Consider the following 14,635-nt stretch of genomic DNA (forward strand, 5'->3'; position numbering starts at 1 on the left):
TATAAGCAACAAATAAAAAACAAATATGTGCTTATATAAGTTTTTATTTTATTTCATTTTTATTTCACACAAAATCCTTATGGTTTCTTCTAGAAATTAATATGCATATGTGAGAAAAGAAAAGGAAAAATATATTATTTTTGATTAGTTTTGTTTGTCGCTGTTGTGACGTCATCGGCTCATGGCGCTCTCGGCTCGCTTACTTCAGTCTCGCATAGCCAGACCTTCAGTTCCGTGGGCGTGACGTCTGAGGCTGAGACTAGCTTCAGTCTGTCTATGGGTCTGCCTGAGCAGAGTGAGGTATGGATTTCGTTCACTTCTGTTGAGAAGTTTGTTAAAAGTGTGGAAAAAGTCAATCAATCAATCAATTAATTAATTAATCCGTGTTCTGTTAAGATGTGGATAAGTATGCATGCGAGTTATCTTTCCTTAGTAGCTGTGTTATCTGCGAAAGTGGAGTTTTAACCGAGTGAATGCAATGCGACGTTGAATGTTAGTGTAAAAGTTGGCCTGTGAAGTGTGACTGCTAATTTCTCTTCTGTGTTCGAATATTTGGAGCAGGCTTGATTGCACAACTTCAGTAATATGCAACGATTTAACTGCATTAACAACTCATGCAGGTATGGTTATACATTTTGATGTGTTTTGTTATCTTTTTTATTATTATTATTTAAAGGTACAAAATGTGTGAATTTTGCAGTAAAATATCCAAAAACCACTAGCCCAATTTTATATATTTTGTTTCTTTGGACATCTTAGCTTTTCTTCAATGTATGCTAGAATTATCCCGAAGGCTATTTACATCGGCAGGTCATCACAGTACAGACTAACACAGCTAAACATTGAAATTGAATACGATACAACACAATTTAAAAGAATCCACAGTTTTCAACAACATATTATAAAAGATTGTCTTCAAAATTTAATTGGTTTTATGTATAAATCAAATACTGGACATGTGGGTAATTGAAAAAGGTATATCAAATTAGTTTAATATGAATAAGTGTTAGATATATTACAAACAGTGTTTTATATTCACTGGCCGTTGATTGCATCAAGTGAGGTCTTATGTAGAATACATTTTATATGACAATGTTGTAGGCCTTTTTGATGTGATATTATTTTTGTTATTGTAAATAAGATTGTCTGTCTGTATAGTGTGAACTTGCTTCAGTCCAGGGGAGGTCTGAGCAGAGCGAGGGCATTAGATGAAGGTGAAACATTATAGATTGAACACATTTGCATGATGCCATCGTCTTCAGAGATTCACGCTTTGGTTGTTTGCATGGAGACCTTTTTCAAAAACTTGTACTTTAAAATACACTTTCAAAAGTTTGCATTTTCAGGCACCCAAAACAATGTTGTCGTGTAAACAAACGGCAAAACGCTTAAAGTTTTAAGTTTTTGTCGTGTAAACAGCCTCTAAGTTTCAGATTGAGACTCACAATTTTAATAATTGTACTTGGTCATATAAGCACCAGAGTGAATTATATAGCCTTGCATATAAATGTTTTTTATTCATTTCCACTAGCACAAGGTGTTGATGCGTTCCTTGATGGCTTTTGCTGTGTGGACTATATAAGCTGCCCTTGCCTTAGGCTTTAGCATAAAAACTGCATACTTTGTACTTTATTGTTTTGGAGGTGCTTGTTTATATTTAATTACTTAAAAAGGAAATACTGGGTTGTCATACAAAGTAATAACTTGGCAATTTTCTCCAACAATGTATATACGAAGAGTTCAGATGCAAAAGCCTCTAAATGCCATTTGACATTTTCTTCTTTAATGATGGTTTTTATCAAACTTGTATATTTAAGTTCAGTAATTTCACTTAAATAACAATTAATAGGTAATTATCATTGCCATTTAAGTGAAATCACTGAACTTAAATATACAAGCTTGATTAAAATGATCATTAAAGAAGAAAATTTCAAATGGCACTTAGAGGCTTTTGCATCTGAACTCTTCATACATTTAGGCATTAACCTTGAATGTACAGCTCTTTTAAATGTAATTCTGCTATCACATGTCCCTGTTAAATAAACGTATTGTAGGACAGCATATATTTGGCATCTGTGCTTTATCAGAAAATAATTTGCTTTAACAAAATGGCTTAACTGACAGTTCAAACCAAATCCACCCTTTTCGATGAGAGAAGTAAAAGTGAAAAGATGTCAAGGTAAATCCCCCTTATTGATATTGCACTATATGTTGGCTACCAGCTGAAGAACAAAAAATATATATATTTGACCCAATGTTCAGCTTTTCTAATCTGAGGTTGTAGAATCATGCATTGCTTTTCCACATTTAAACTTTTTCTGAAAAAAAAAAAAAATGTCCGACCAGACCACTGACCTTGGAAAATGTATCCAATGTGAGCTTATCTTTAAAGTTTTTTTCTATTTTGATCAAATAAATCAGCACTATAGCCCGAAAAAGCTTTAATCCACAAAAACAATACATTGCATAAAGAGAATAGGAATGTAGATGCAAGACATTCGGTCCACATTATTTGACCTCTTCTAATATAAAAGCTGACACTGATATCAGATACGAATTCTAACTACTTACTATAAAATCTGTAGCTATTGAAACTAAAATAATAAATTAAAATTATATTGTTTTGCTGCAAATTTAGTTATATTCAAAGCCTTTTTATTACCATTTATAGTTTGCTATCCTAACTTTGTGCATTTTTCCTAATTGTTGGTAAGAAATGAAGTTTATCAATATGATTATTAAAGGGCAACCCGGTCTCACCCCAAGACGTCATATAACTGACGTTTTGGGACGTCTTTTGACCATACGTCATATTCGCCTTTTTAGGGCCCCCTTAAACGTCGGTAGATGAGGTTATGGGATCCTAACTCTACCCCATACCTAAACCTAACCCTAAACCTAACCCGTCACCTAACTGACGTTAAAGGTAAAGCGTCAGTTGTATGACGGCCCGGGATCGCCATCTACCGACGTTTAAGGGGGCCCTAAAAAGGCTGATATTGACGTATGGTCAAAATACGTCCCAAAACGTCAGTTATATGACTTTTTGGGATGAGACTGTGTTATAAAGGGATACTCCACTCAAAAATGAAAATTCTGTCATTTACTCACCCTCAAGTTGTTGCAAACCTGTACGAGTTTCTTTCTTCTGATGAACACAGAAGAATATATTTTGAAGAACGATTGGAACCAAGAAGTTGTTTGGCACCATTGACTTCCATAGTAGAAAAAAAGAAATAAGTAAATGGTGCAATTGTTCTTCATAATATCTTCCTTTGTGTTCATCAGAAGAAAGAAACTCGTACTCATACAGGTTTGCATCAACTTGAGGGTGAGTAAATGATGACAGAATTGTCATTGTTGGGTGGAGTATCCCTTTAACAGTCCTTCATTATCAAAAACTCAAGGGTATGTTAGTAAGAAAAATGGTTTTGTTTATTTTATGTCCCTTATTTTTCACACTTAAAAAGCAATTCAGCTAATTTCTCGCCTCAGTGATCAATGATTGAGCGGTGCCACCGACATCCAAGTACTCAAGCACAGAAGTTTTTAGTATTATTATAAGATGTAAACAGTTTAATTTAGGAACGGCTGCCTCAGAAGCTCTCATGCTGTCTGGGGACACATACAAATTTCCTTTTATGAATGAGCTCTCACTATGGAATATTGAAATGAAACCTGGTAAGTGTCAGATGTCATGCACTTGAAGTGAATAAATCTAATTGTGTACCATCGTTCAAAAGTTTTTGGTCGGAACAATTAAAAGGAGTCTGTTTTGGTCACCAAGGCTGCATTTGAGCAAAATAAAGTAAATACTGTAGTATTAGGTAATTATTTAACTGTTTACAATCTATTTTAATGTAGAATTTTTAGCATCATAACTCTTCAGAGTCACATCATCATTCTGATATGCTGATTTGCTGCTTATTACCAATTGAAAACCGTTGTGCCACTTAATATTTTTGTCCAAACAGTGATAACATTTTTTTCAGGATTCTTTGGTAAATAGAAAGGTCAAAAGAACAGTATTTATTTGACATTTTGCAATATACACAAGGTTACTGTAACATTTGATCAAATCAATGCGTGGTTGCTGACTAAAACGATTAATTTCATTCCAAAAATCTTATTGACTGCATAGTGTATACTTTATGTATATATAGATACTGTATATATACTGTAGTAGTAGCATGTATATTATACTAAAAAAAATGTTCTAAAATGTTTTTTTGTTTTTTTTAAATCAACCCGTGTTGATTATAAGCAAGGTGCTTTAAGCTACATCACATTCTGTGTTGGCTAAAAATAGACAAAAGACAGTCAAAACAGTAGTTTGCTTTGAAAAATAATTCCTTCACTGAAGCCTTGCCAGTCTCTGCTAAATATTTCAGATGTGGTTATTCCTTAAACTCTGAAGGCCTAACAATACAGAATATTTGATGAATTACTAGTTTAAAGGCCTATAGTTTGCATTATAATATTTAATTCATTCCCTGATGCTTGTGGAATCGTGTGTGTGTGTGATAAAGGATCTATCTCTAGATACTACTTCAGTCACTCACCATGCATTGCCTAAAACCACAAATGAACTCTGAGTGAACTATAAAATGGCATTTGAAAGTCTCGTTGATAATCTTAAAAAGCTCAGTTTCATAGCTCGCCTCCTTTTAAAGATGTGAAAATGGTCTGCCTTTTTTAAATGTTTAGCATTTAAACCTCTTATTTTGATAGCCCCTTCATTTGGCTCTGTTCGAAATTAGTGTCACTATACACCTGGAAGTAATGTCTATGAATGAAACTTCTCATTATTTGATTGAACCTCCAAATTTATATATACAGTATATATGGATAGTGGTGTGACGATCCAAACAATGTTTATGATGCATGTAAAATCATGTCACCTACACTGAAGTCTTTAATTTATCATATTCTGCAGGTACAGATAAAGAAGTTTATTTTTTTTTTTTAGTTTTTTTGCCCTCAAAGTTACAAAGTTAGAGAAAGAAGAGGGGGGAAATTACAATCATACAAGAAGAACATAATTAAAAGGCAATTATAAACAACAAACAAGCTATCATGGCTGTCACTGATTTGATTGGAAGACAATGTTCCCAGTAATGAAACACTACAAATGTAAGCTATTATGTTTACAACAATAAAGGTGCATGTAAGAGAATCTCTGTACCAATTATAAATGATGGGCCATCATTTACTCACTTCAAAAGAGAAAGACAAACAATATCTTGCTGTGAAGAAACAATATCTGGAGCATGTTTTTTTAAATTATATTTTAAATTATAATTTCTTTACTTAAAAACGTTTAAATTATTCTGCATTTAAAAATCTCTCACTTATCTATCCACACACACGCTCTGGCTGTTTCCGAAATCACCACCTATATACCCTTAAATAGGGCACTCTTTGAGGGGGCAGTCAACAGCCATTTGTATGGTGTACTCATTCAATCCCATGATGCAATGCAATAACGAGTGTATGATGTATGCTCAACGACTAGAGAATATACCCATAATGCACTGTGAGGGTCCCGCCAAATGAATTTCCGTGTCTCTCCAGAAGATGCCGGCCGCATCTGAATCATCCATTTTCCAATTTGCTGGTCCAATGTGGATGTGTATAAATTCCCTTTTAATTGATTATTAAGTGGTTTAATCAAGGTTTATACATGACAGAGTTCGAGAATTTTTTTGCTTGTTTCACTTGTTTCCATTCACTCCTTTAATATTAGTGGACTAATGTAGGCAGTTTAGTGAGTGAGGGTATATGGTATCGAACACTGCTAATGATTTTGTTCATTTTAGAGATTTAAAGCAGCACTATGTAACTTTTTCAACCTTTATAATATTTTTCCAAAACCCTTGAGATGGTACATCGACTTACAATAGGTTGAATGACCGCCATAGACTGAAAGTGTCTCTATCGCTTTTACTGGCACTTTATAACTTCGGGTTTCGGGTAGGAACCCGCGCATAAAAAGAACTACAAAATTCAACTGCTTTACGGCATACATCACTTGCCTCATTTCCTCAAATTCTGATGAGAGAGCCCAACGAGCATTTTTTGTTTTGTTTTTTTTTTGCCTCTGTTTGTTGTCATGGCTGAAGCAGCAAGTAAAACCAAGAAGCCAAAGGTTTTGTCGGAGGACAGTAGAAAGAAAAAAAGGAAGAGTGGCAAAATAAAAGGCTGGACGAGGATCAATATTGGTCCAGCATTAGCTCGCTGGCGTGAGCTAAAGGAGGAGGTTACGATGACTTAGCTGGATGGTCCAATGTATAGTGGACGCAGTGAGGGGTGTCTCGACCGATCAGCGTCGGTCCGCATAGGGTACGCCAAAATGGCGTATAATTTTTTTTTATACTAATACTATTTTAAAAACATTAATTCGTAATACTACTCCACAAAAACGTAACCAAGTCCCCATGACTCCGGTCCGGTGCATCAATCTTCCCCCGCCTAGCAAATGTGAAGTGCGTCAGAAACAGAGCACTCGCGTGATTACTTTACTGTTGGTAACGTGTTGTGTAGCTTCGCTCCTCGCCGCATCCAATGTAGACTGCATTGCTTTCTTTTGAGGGCGCTTCACACACTCAAGCATCCCTGTAGAGCCAGGGCGGGCAGCTCGCACCAGCTCGAGACGTGAAAGTATACTGATTACCGAGTTTGGTTGGGGCTACATTCTTGCAAGTAAATAATACATGATTAGATGGACAAAATAATCAATCAGGATAACTATCCTATGTTTGCAGGCTGATAGTGATGTTTGTTATTTATTTTTCTGGAGAAAGTGTCTTGCCTCAGGCTATAATGCAAATCGATTTTTCAAATTTGTAGATTCATCTATGGTAGCTTGATATTGACGATATGGCTATTATCTACCACACAAACATTGAATTGATTTAGCATATCCATTATGTAAAACAGTAGCCAATTGGCACGTTAGCTATAAAGTCTATATAGTTACTGTAAAACGTGAGCTACGCAATCTTTTGACGTTTGAAAAAAAAAATAAAGCCCAAACTATATTCATAGGTGGGGCCCCAATGGGTCTGGCTTGAATTTCCCACTTAGGACCCACATAAGACTCTTACAGAGCCCATTTAAAGCCCATCTGGGTAACCATAGTTGGATCCCGGGTGCAAGCCCACTTAAGGCCCATTTGGCCAGGTGGGGCCCAAATGGGTCTGACATGAATTGCCCAATTAAGACCCACGCAGTACCCGTACTGGTCCCAATTTTAGTACATCTGGGCTTCCACAGCTTGCCCCAATGTGGATCCCGGGTGCAAGCCCATAATGGGGCCCACATTTGCCGCCCATCAAGCCCTCATATGGGCCTCACATGTCATTGCTGGCTGGGATGATATGGTCTGGGATGAAGACATTTCGCACGCAACGCTGGCAGTCTGCCCAAGATGTGAGAACTCCTTCCTTCTCTCGAGTTCGGGGGTATCGCTTGTCAACAAATGCACGAGTGTATTCCCTGGTGTAACCATGACAGATTTTACGACAGTAGTAAAAGACAATACTGTTTCCCAACCCTTAGAGCAAAATTTCAAAAGTAACATTATGCTGCTTTAACTTAAAGATTAAGCACCATCAAAATCCATAATTCTGTAATTCTCCGTAATTATGTAATCCTCCATATCCATAATTCTCTTTCAATGCAGGTTCTATAACAAGATAAATTGGATCTGTCAGCAAGCTCGAATAAGAGGAGGAAATGCCTGTTAAAGTCGACCTAAAGTGCAGCAATTTTCTACCCTCTTGACATTCCCTTGGAAAGCAATTCACAGGCTTCACCGAGACACTTACAACGTCACAATGCACCGCATCCAGAAAGAGTTTGGGGAAGGTAGAGTTTTACTTTTCTCATCTGAAACCCCTCTCTCAAATGAGTCTGATAGGAAAGCTGTAGACGAAATTCAAAAGCGGAGTGACACAATACTAGCGCCGAGGCTCTCACCTCAGGAGACTTCTCCGATCCATGGCGAACAACAGAGGCACACCGCTCACCGCTGTGACAGCCTTCAAGGTGCACAGATAAGAAAAATGAGAAATGCCACCTCTGGGAACAAGGCCGCTATTGTTCCGAAAATGAAGTTGCACTGTGGCTTTTTCAAACGCATTGTTTGCTCCGTTTGCCCAATTTAAAAAAACGGCCAAGGATCCTTTCACATTGCCTTTGACGAGCTGCCAAGTGTAACTTTGTGCCCTAACGAACACTTTTCTTCTTCGAGTGATGAAGGGAATTCATAATTAATGTTCTAGAGTGCAAGGTTAATAGCTTATTCTGAGAAGAACAAAAACAGTCTTTGAATTGTTCCACTTGGCAGTTGTTTATCTATTTGCTCCTGCAATGTACTGACAAAGAGCGCTTCAACCCTGGACTCCGGAAAGACTGTCTGAAGGCCATTTTGGCTGCTGTTCTTCAGTAGAGCAATTACCGTGCTATATTTACAAGACAAATCGTGCTAAATCTGAATGGCCCTTTGCAAATCACATTTGGAGATTCACTTTGTGTCTTTTTGCTAAGTTTTGTCAGCGTGTATACAATCTCAACAGGGGGGCTTGTGGATGCAGCTTACTGCATATGAATGAACTGAATAAAATAGACACAGCAGGCATTTGGACATTTAGGCTGCATTTAGCCTACACTGCAGGTCTTGATGCCCAAATCCGATTTTCTGACTATATCCGAGTTTTTTGACACCCCACTTACATCATCTTTTAAAAGTACGGAGGCGTATTGCATTCACTTGAAAAAAAAAAAATCTACTCTGTTTTTCTGAATTAACGAGTTAATTTTTCATGAGATTTTTTTTTTTTGCTCTGTTTTTCTGAATTAATGAGTAAAAATTTTCATGAGAAAAAAGTTTTTGCTCTGTTTTTCTGAATTAATGAGTTAATTTTTCGTGAGAAAAAAGTTTTTGCTCTGTTTTTCTGAATTAACGAGTTAATTCATAAAAACAGAGCAAAAAAAAAAATCCATGAAAAATTAACTCATTAATTCATAAAAACAGAGCAAAAAAAAAATCCATGAAAAATTAACTCATTAATTCATAAAAACAGAGCAAAATATTTTTTTCTCATGAAAGATTAACTCATTAATTTAGAAAAAACAGAGCAAAAACTTGTTTTCTCATGAAAAATTAACTCGTTAATTCAGAAAAACAGCAAAAAAAAAATTTCTCATGAAAAATTAACTCATTAATTCAGAAAAACAGAGCAAAAAAATTTTTCTCATGAAAAATTAACTCGTTAATTCAGAAAAACAGAGTAGATTTTTTTTCTTCAAGTGAATGCAATACGCCTCCGTATAAAAGTGACCCGTATCCAAATTTTGCATTTACACTATACACTGCTAAAACTACCAAATGTAGACATTCTGACCCAGAAAAGGCAGTAAAACACCATGAAATGCAAAGGATGCAGATGCAAATAAAATTATGCAGTGTTTTGCTTCCCACAATATTTTGAAAAGTCATCAGTCATTGGTCTTGGTGGTGAAAAAGAGGAGAGCCCTTGTTGACACTTGAGCGCTTAAAACCGTGACATCTTCTAACATGGATTTATTTCTCTAACTACCCTGCGTTTTTGCCTGCACTCTTTGCCCCAAACACTCAAAAGACATGAAACCTCCACATTGCTCCTCTCTGTGTATCCTTTCCACCCTGTCCATCTGAGTTGACATCACAATATCAGGCCTTTAATATAGGTTACTAATCCTGTCTTAAATGGCACACTTTAAATTCTGAATTTAAAATATTAATTTATAAGTAGCCTAATATTATGAGTTAATTCATTATTAACAAATTTAGTTATTCATTAAACTCATGGCCACAACATAGATGTCATTCTCTCAGCGAAATAAGTCACAGACATACAAGAATATGGCCACAATATGTTGTTCTCTTAACATTTGATTTCGAGTCCGTGACTTCACATCGCTTGCCCACGACAAGGATGTTATTACCTCAATAAAATGGTCTTGTGGTCATGACATATTATCACATTCCCACGACTCGAGTTAATATGATGTCCCCAACTTCCCACGAAATAATACGACTAATTATTCCTTAATAGTTAATATGTTGTGGCCATATCAAAACTGAACCGTACATGTCTCCTCCTATTCAAAACACCAAATGGGGGAATGTGGAGGATTTGTATCCATACATCTTTGTAGGAGTGCATGTGTCTCCTGAGAGGCTTGAAATACAGCTATGAATAGACAATGAAATGATAATGCAAACATTTGCTCAAATAATTACGGCTAAAATTGTTTGCAAGGCCTCTGTATAATAGCCATATTCCTAAATGAATTGATGAGAATTCAGGGGTTTTATGAAGGTAAATTTAAGACCGGTAAAATTTAAGGAATATATTGAAGTTAACACAATAAGTCAATATATTCTCTAAATGTTAATGTCTAGGGATAAACACAATTTGTTGTAGCAGCAACACTTTGGCGTTTTGTAAATAAAATTCCAACACGTCTCATTACTCAAAAAAAAAAAAAAGAAAAATTTGTTTTTTTTTCTTTATTCGCTCTGCTCCATACCACTAAAATATTGAAATAACCTTCTGATCACACTCCAAAAACTGAAGTTCTTCCTCAGTATTTTTGTCTTTTGTTTTCAAGTGCAATTGTCTAAAGATTCTTTTAAAGTCATTGACATATTTCTTCTTGTTTTAAGCATACTCTCACTTCATTGTGTTCAATTTTTCAAGACTTTGTTTTTATGATTGCTAAATCTTGATTTAGAGATGTTTAGACATTTGCATTTGGCAAACGGGACAAAAAAAAAAACTGAGGACGATATTCATTTAATGCAACATTTAATGGTATGACTTGATGCATTTTAAGACATTCTGCTCTGATTTAAAACCTTTCAAGGCCTTAATTTGTGTTAGGGTTGATTTAAGACTTTTAAAGACCTTTTCAAACCCAGAAACCCTGGAATATCTCTTTAATTAAATGTATTTACTGGTAAATTGATATTTCTTTTGGCATTATGCTGTTAGATTTATGATTAAAACAAGAAAAAAAACTTATCAGCACTCTTGGAAGCACTCATCCAATCAAATTATAGAAAGCATAAAACAGGTATACAAATTAGGTGTTTTAGCAAAACAATGTTATTTTAAAAACTTTTTCTGGAACAGTGTTCAAAAGCGCAGTAAGGAATATGAACTCAAAGGTCTTAAAGGTCTGAAATTCTCTTGAAAGCAGCTCATTATAGTAGTTTATAGTGGACTGTAAGGGTCTACACAAGGTCTCAGGAAAAAAGTGGGGTGCTTCATAAAACTTCAGTGAGATATGTGATGAATTCTTAAGCTGTGATTGCTGCAGTGCTGATAAGTGGCATGAGGCAAATCAGCAGTGAACAGCAGGAGAGTGATAACTCTCCGCCAGATCCAAGATGGCTCCCACACTAATGCGGAACGAAAAGCCAAATCTAAGATGGGCTCCCTGGGAACTTCATGTTCACATTCAAGTGTGGATCTTTTTTGGCAACAAGCACACACACGTTTCATTTTGCTTTTGTTTTGGGGATGAACAGCATGAGACTCAATTAAAAAGCTAAATTAAGAGTAATGATCGTGATACAGTCGTAATACTAGACATTTGTTACCTCAATGCAGTGTATTTATATTAATTTTATTTGTTGCGTTGGATTGAAATGATTAATATAGCCTACACTATAGTTAAAGTTTGGGGTCTAAAAGATTTTTGTAATATTTTTGAAAGTCTCTTATGCTCACAATAAAATAACTGTTTTCAACAAAATACGTTTTCAGCAGTCTTCAGTGTCACGTGATCTTTAAAAATAATTTTAATGTGAGATTTGGTGCTCAAGAAAGATGTCTTATTATCAATGTTGAAAACAGTAGTGGTTTAAAAAAAGGTTCAAAAGAGCAACATTTATTTAAAATGGAAATTAATTGTACTTTACACTCACTTATGATCAATTTAATGTGTCCAAATATTATTAACTAGAGCATATTTGATGGGTGATAAACTTTCGGGGGGAGGGGGGGGGGGGGGGGTTATTGTTGTTGTTGTTGTTAGGTGTACATTTGATTATCCCACCAAATGTATGCACAAAACCTTAAATGTAAAACTTAAATGTTTTCCATATTTTGTATTTGTAACAGTGGCTCTTTCAGAAAAGGGAGGGGCTGCTTTCAAAACCGTATACTTCCCTACTGTATAGTATGGGGAAAAGAGTAGGAGAGAATTACCTAGGTGACGTACTAATTATCATGAGATTCAGACCTACATATACTTATAGTGCATTTGAATATGCCTACTTCTACTATATAGTTGGCGAAAACAGTACGTGAAAGAAGCCGTACGTTCGAAACATCAGTGTTCATAAGAGATGAACAAAGACTATAGAAATAGGTATACAGTAAACTATTGAATTGTTGAAGATATAAAGACACTATTTATTTACATTTATGATGGATAAAAAGCTATTTATCAGCAACAACCTCAACATGTAAATGTAGTATTGAACTCGTAAATCTCAGAAGTAACGTGAATCTTGTCTGGATGTTACAGGGACAGAAGAGCACACCCGTCTGCTTATCCGATGGAGAGTGGCTCATGAAGCCCTCTTCACCGGAAAGCGGAATGCTGCCATCAAAGGCTTTAAGTGAGTATACAGAAATATTTAAAAATCTTATTTCATTGTCTATTTGTAGTATTTCAATTATTGTATTTTCGAAAAGAGATATTACAGCACTTTTTTGATTCTTGGTTTTTCTGCATTTGCTGCAAATCTTTTGTGGTAAAGCAGGACCTGCAAGGCAGAATTTATATTTAAAAAAAAAGGGAAAACCTTAAACAAAAATACTAAGTAAGATCATTTTGTTACTTCTGATATAGAAATAAAATGATTAAATATTGTGATGTTAAAATGACTGCTTATGTATCATGCTTGTGCATTTTTGCAGGATCTGAAATGTCCACCGACAGGGTGAGCACAGCAGCATCCTGGAAGTGGTACACTGTCATGGATGAGGCAATTGGGGGCAGACCCTCCATCACTCCTCATGCCCTCTTTGCCTCATGTGGGCCGGATGTTGCTGTGGCCTCTTCGTCCTCAGTGAGGCCAGCAAGAGCCAGGAAAAGGCCTCAAAATGTTGAGGACCTGATAATGGAGATGGAGGAGAGAGAGTGTGGAAAGCAGCTGAGAGGGAGGAAAGACGGAGGAGGATAAGGACGAAAGAGAATGGGAGAGAGAGAGAAAAGACAAGAAAGAGACATAAGATAAAGAGATGAGAGAGAAACAAATTAAAGAAAGGGATGAAAGATTCCTCAATGTCCATGAAATCATTGCCAAAAAAATAAATTAAATGACAAACATCTTATGATTATTGACAGATTTGGGTTAATGCGAATTCAATTTTATTATATGTGTGTATGTTTATATGTACACGCATACATGTACGCATACACAGTACTGTGCAACAACAACAATTGGTGGCTTAAGACTTTTGTACAATACTATATATACTGTATATAAAACAAACTATTTCTAGGCATTCACAGTACATTATAGACTTCTAGAAATGTTGCAATATTTAAAAAAAAAAAAAACAGTTTCATTGGAGGTTATTATATGGCTTCTAAATGAATACAGAGCGTATGCAGGGATTATCAAGGCTAATCATTGAGCGTTAAGTCCCAACACACCTGTCAATTCAAGTAGTCGGTTATTAATTGGTTTAAGTTGATTCAGGTGTGTATAATTAGGTTGGAAACCGCAGCACCAAGATTGTGCTGTGCATTCTCCCACTCATGCTTCAAAGTTGTGAGGATAGGGGAGGTCGTCATCAAGGTCTTCCTCATCCTCTGGCTCATTGATGTCCTAATTGACTAGAGCGAGATTGTGAAGCACAGCGCAGCACGCAATAACCTCAGGCACGAAGGCAGGGCTCACCTCCAAGGCCTTGAAGAAGATACAGCACCAGTGTGTCTACAGCATCCCAAAAGCGCTCTCCACGATGTTGCAGGCACGGGAGTGCTTGCTGTTGAAACGAGCCTGCACAGGGTTCTGTTATTGTACAGGCTCTCTGTACGGGGTGATGAGGCAGATGGGTGCACTCAGGCAAAGATAGCCTCCATCCCTGAGGATGCACTTGCCTGCAGGTGAATAAAGGCTGCCAGCATACACAGGGCTGTCCCTGGCATTGTTCACAGACCCAGGATATCCCACAAAGACATCAAGGAATTTCTCCCGGTGATCAGTGATGGCCTGGAGTTGTACGGAGTGAAACAGCTTCCTGTTGAAGTAGCAGCTGGTGACCCAGACAGCTGCACAAATCCTGCTCCCACTGCCTCAGGTCAACTCCGGTCGGAAAGCAAGTCACCCTCCTCAAAATTCCCATGATGGCGTTGCTCACTCTGTGCACAATATCATGCACAGAGGTCTTTGGGATATCGAAGGTCTGCGACACCACCCTGTAAGATGCTGCATGGGCCAGCCAGCGCAGGAACACAACGACCTCGATGTCACTTCAGGGAATCAGGGACCTGATGGATGGCAGAGACTGGCGAAGGTGGGCACGGTGGTCAGAATGCACGCACATAAATCCGACGCACATGG

At 36.7% G+C, this 14,635-nt stretch overlaps 1 protein-coding gene across 1 annotated transcript; it reads left to right on the forward strand.

Moving 5' to 3' along the window:
- Positions 1-227: 227 nt before the first annotated feature.
- LOC148978115 (uncharacterized) lies at positions 228-13,487 on the forward strand. The gene is made up of 4 exons (XM_089134632.1): positions 228-300; positions 562-620; positions 12,586-12,679; positions 12,981-13,487. Exons 2-4 carry the CDS (start codon positions 615-617, stop codon positions 13,244-13,246), a joined length of 366 nt encoding a protein of 121 aa, XP_088990758.1. The 5' UTR covers positions 228-300; positions 562-614; the 3' UTR covers positions 13,247-13,487.
- The last annotated feature ends 1,148 nt before the right edge of the window (positions 13,488-14,635 follow it).

Source organism: Pimephales promelas, chromosome 8 (genome assembly GCF_988280905.1).
Source record: "Pimephales promelas chromosome 8, fPimPro1.hap1.1, whole genome shotgun sequence".
Classification (NCBI taxonomy): Eukaryota; Metazoa; Chordata; class Actinopteri; order Cypriniformes; family Leuciscidae; genus Pimephales; species Pimephales promelas.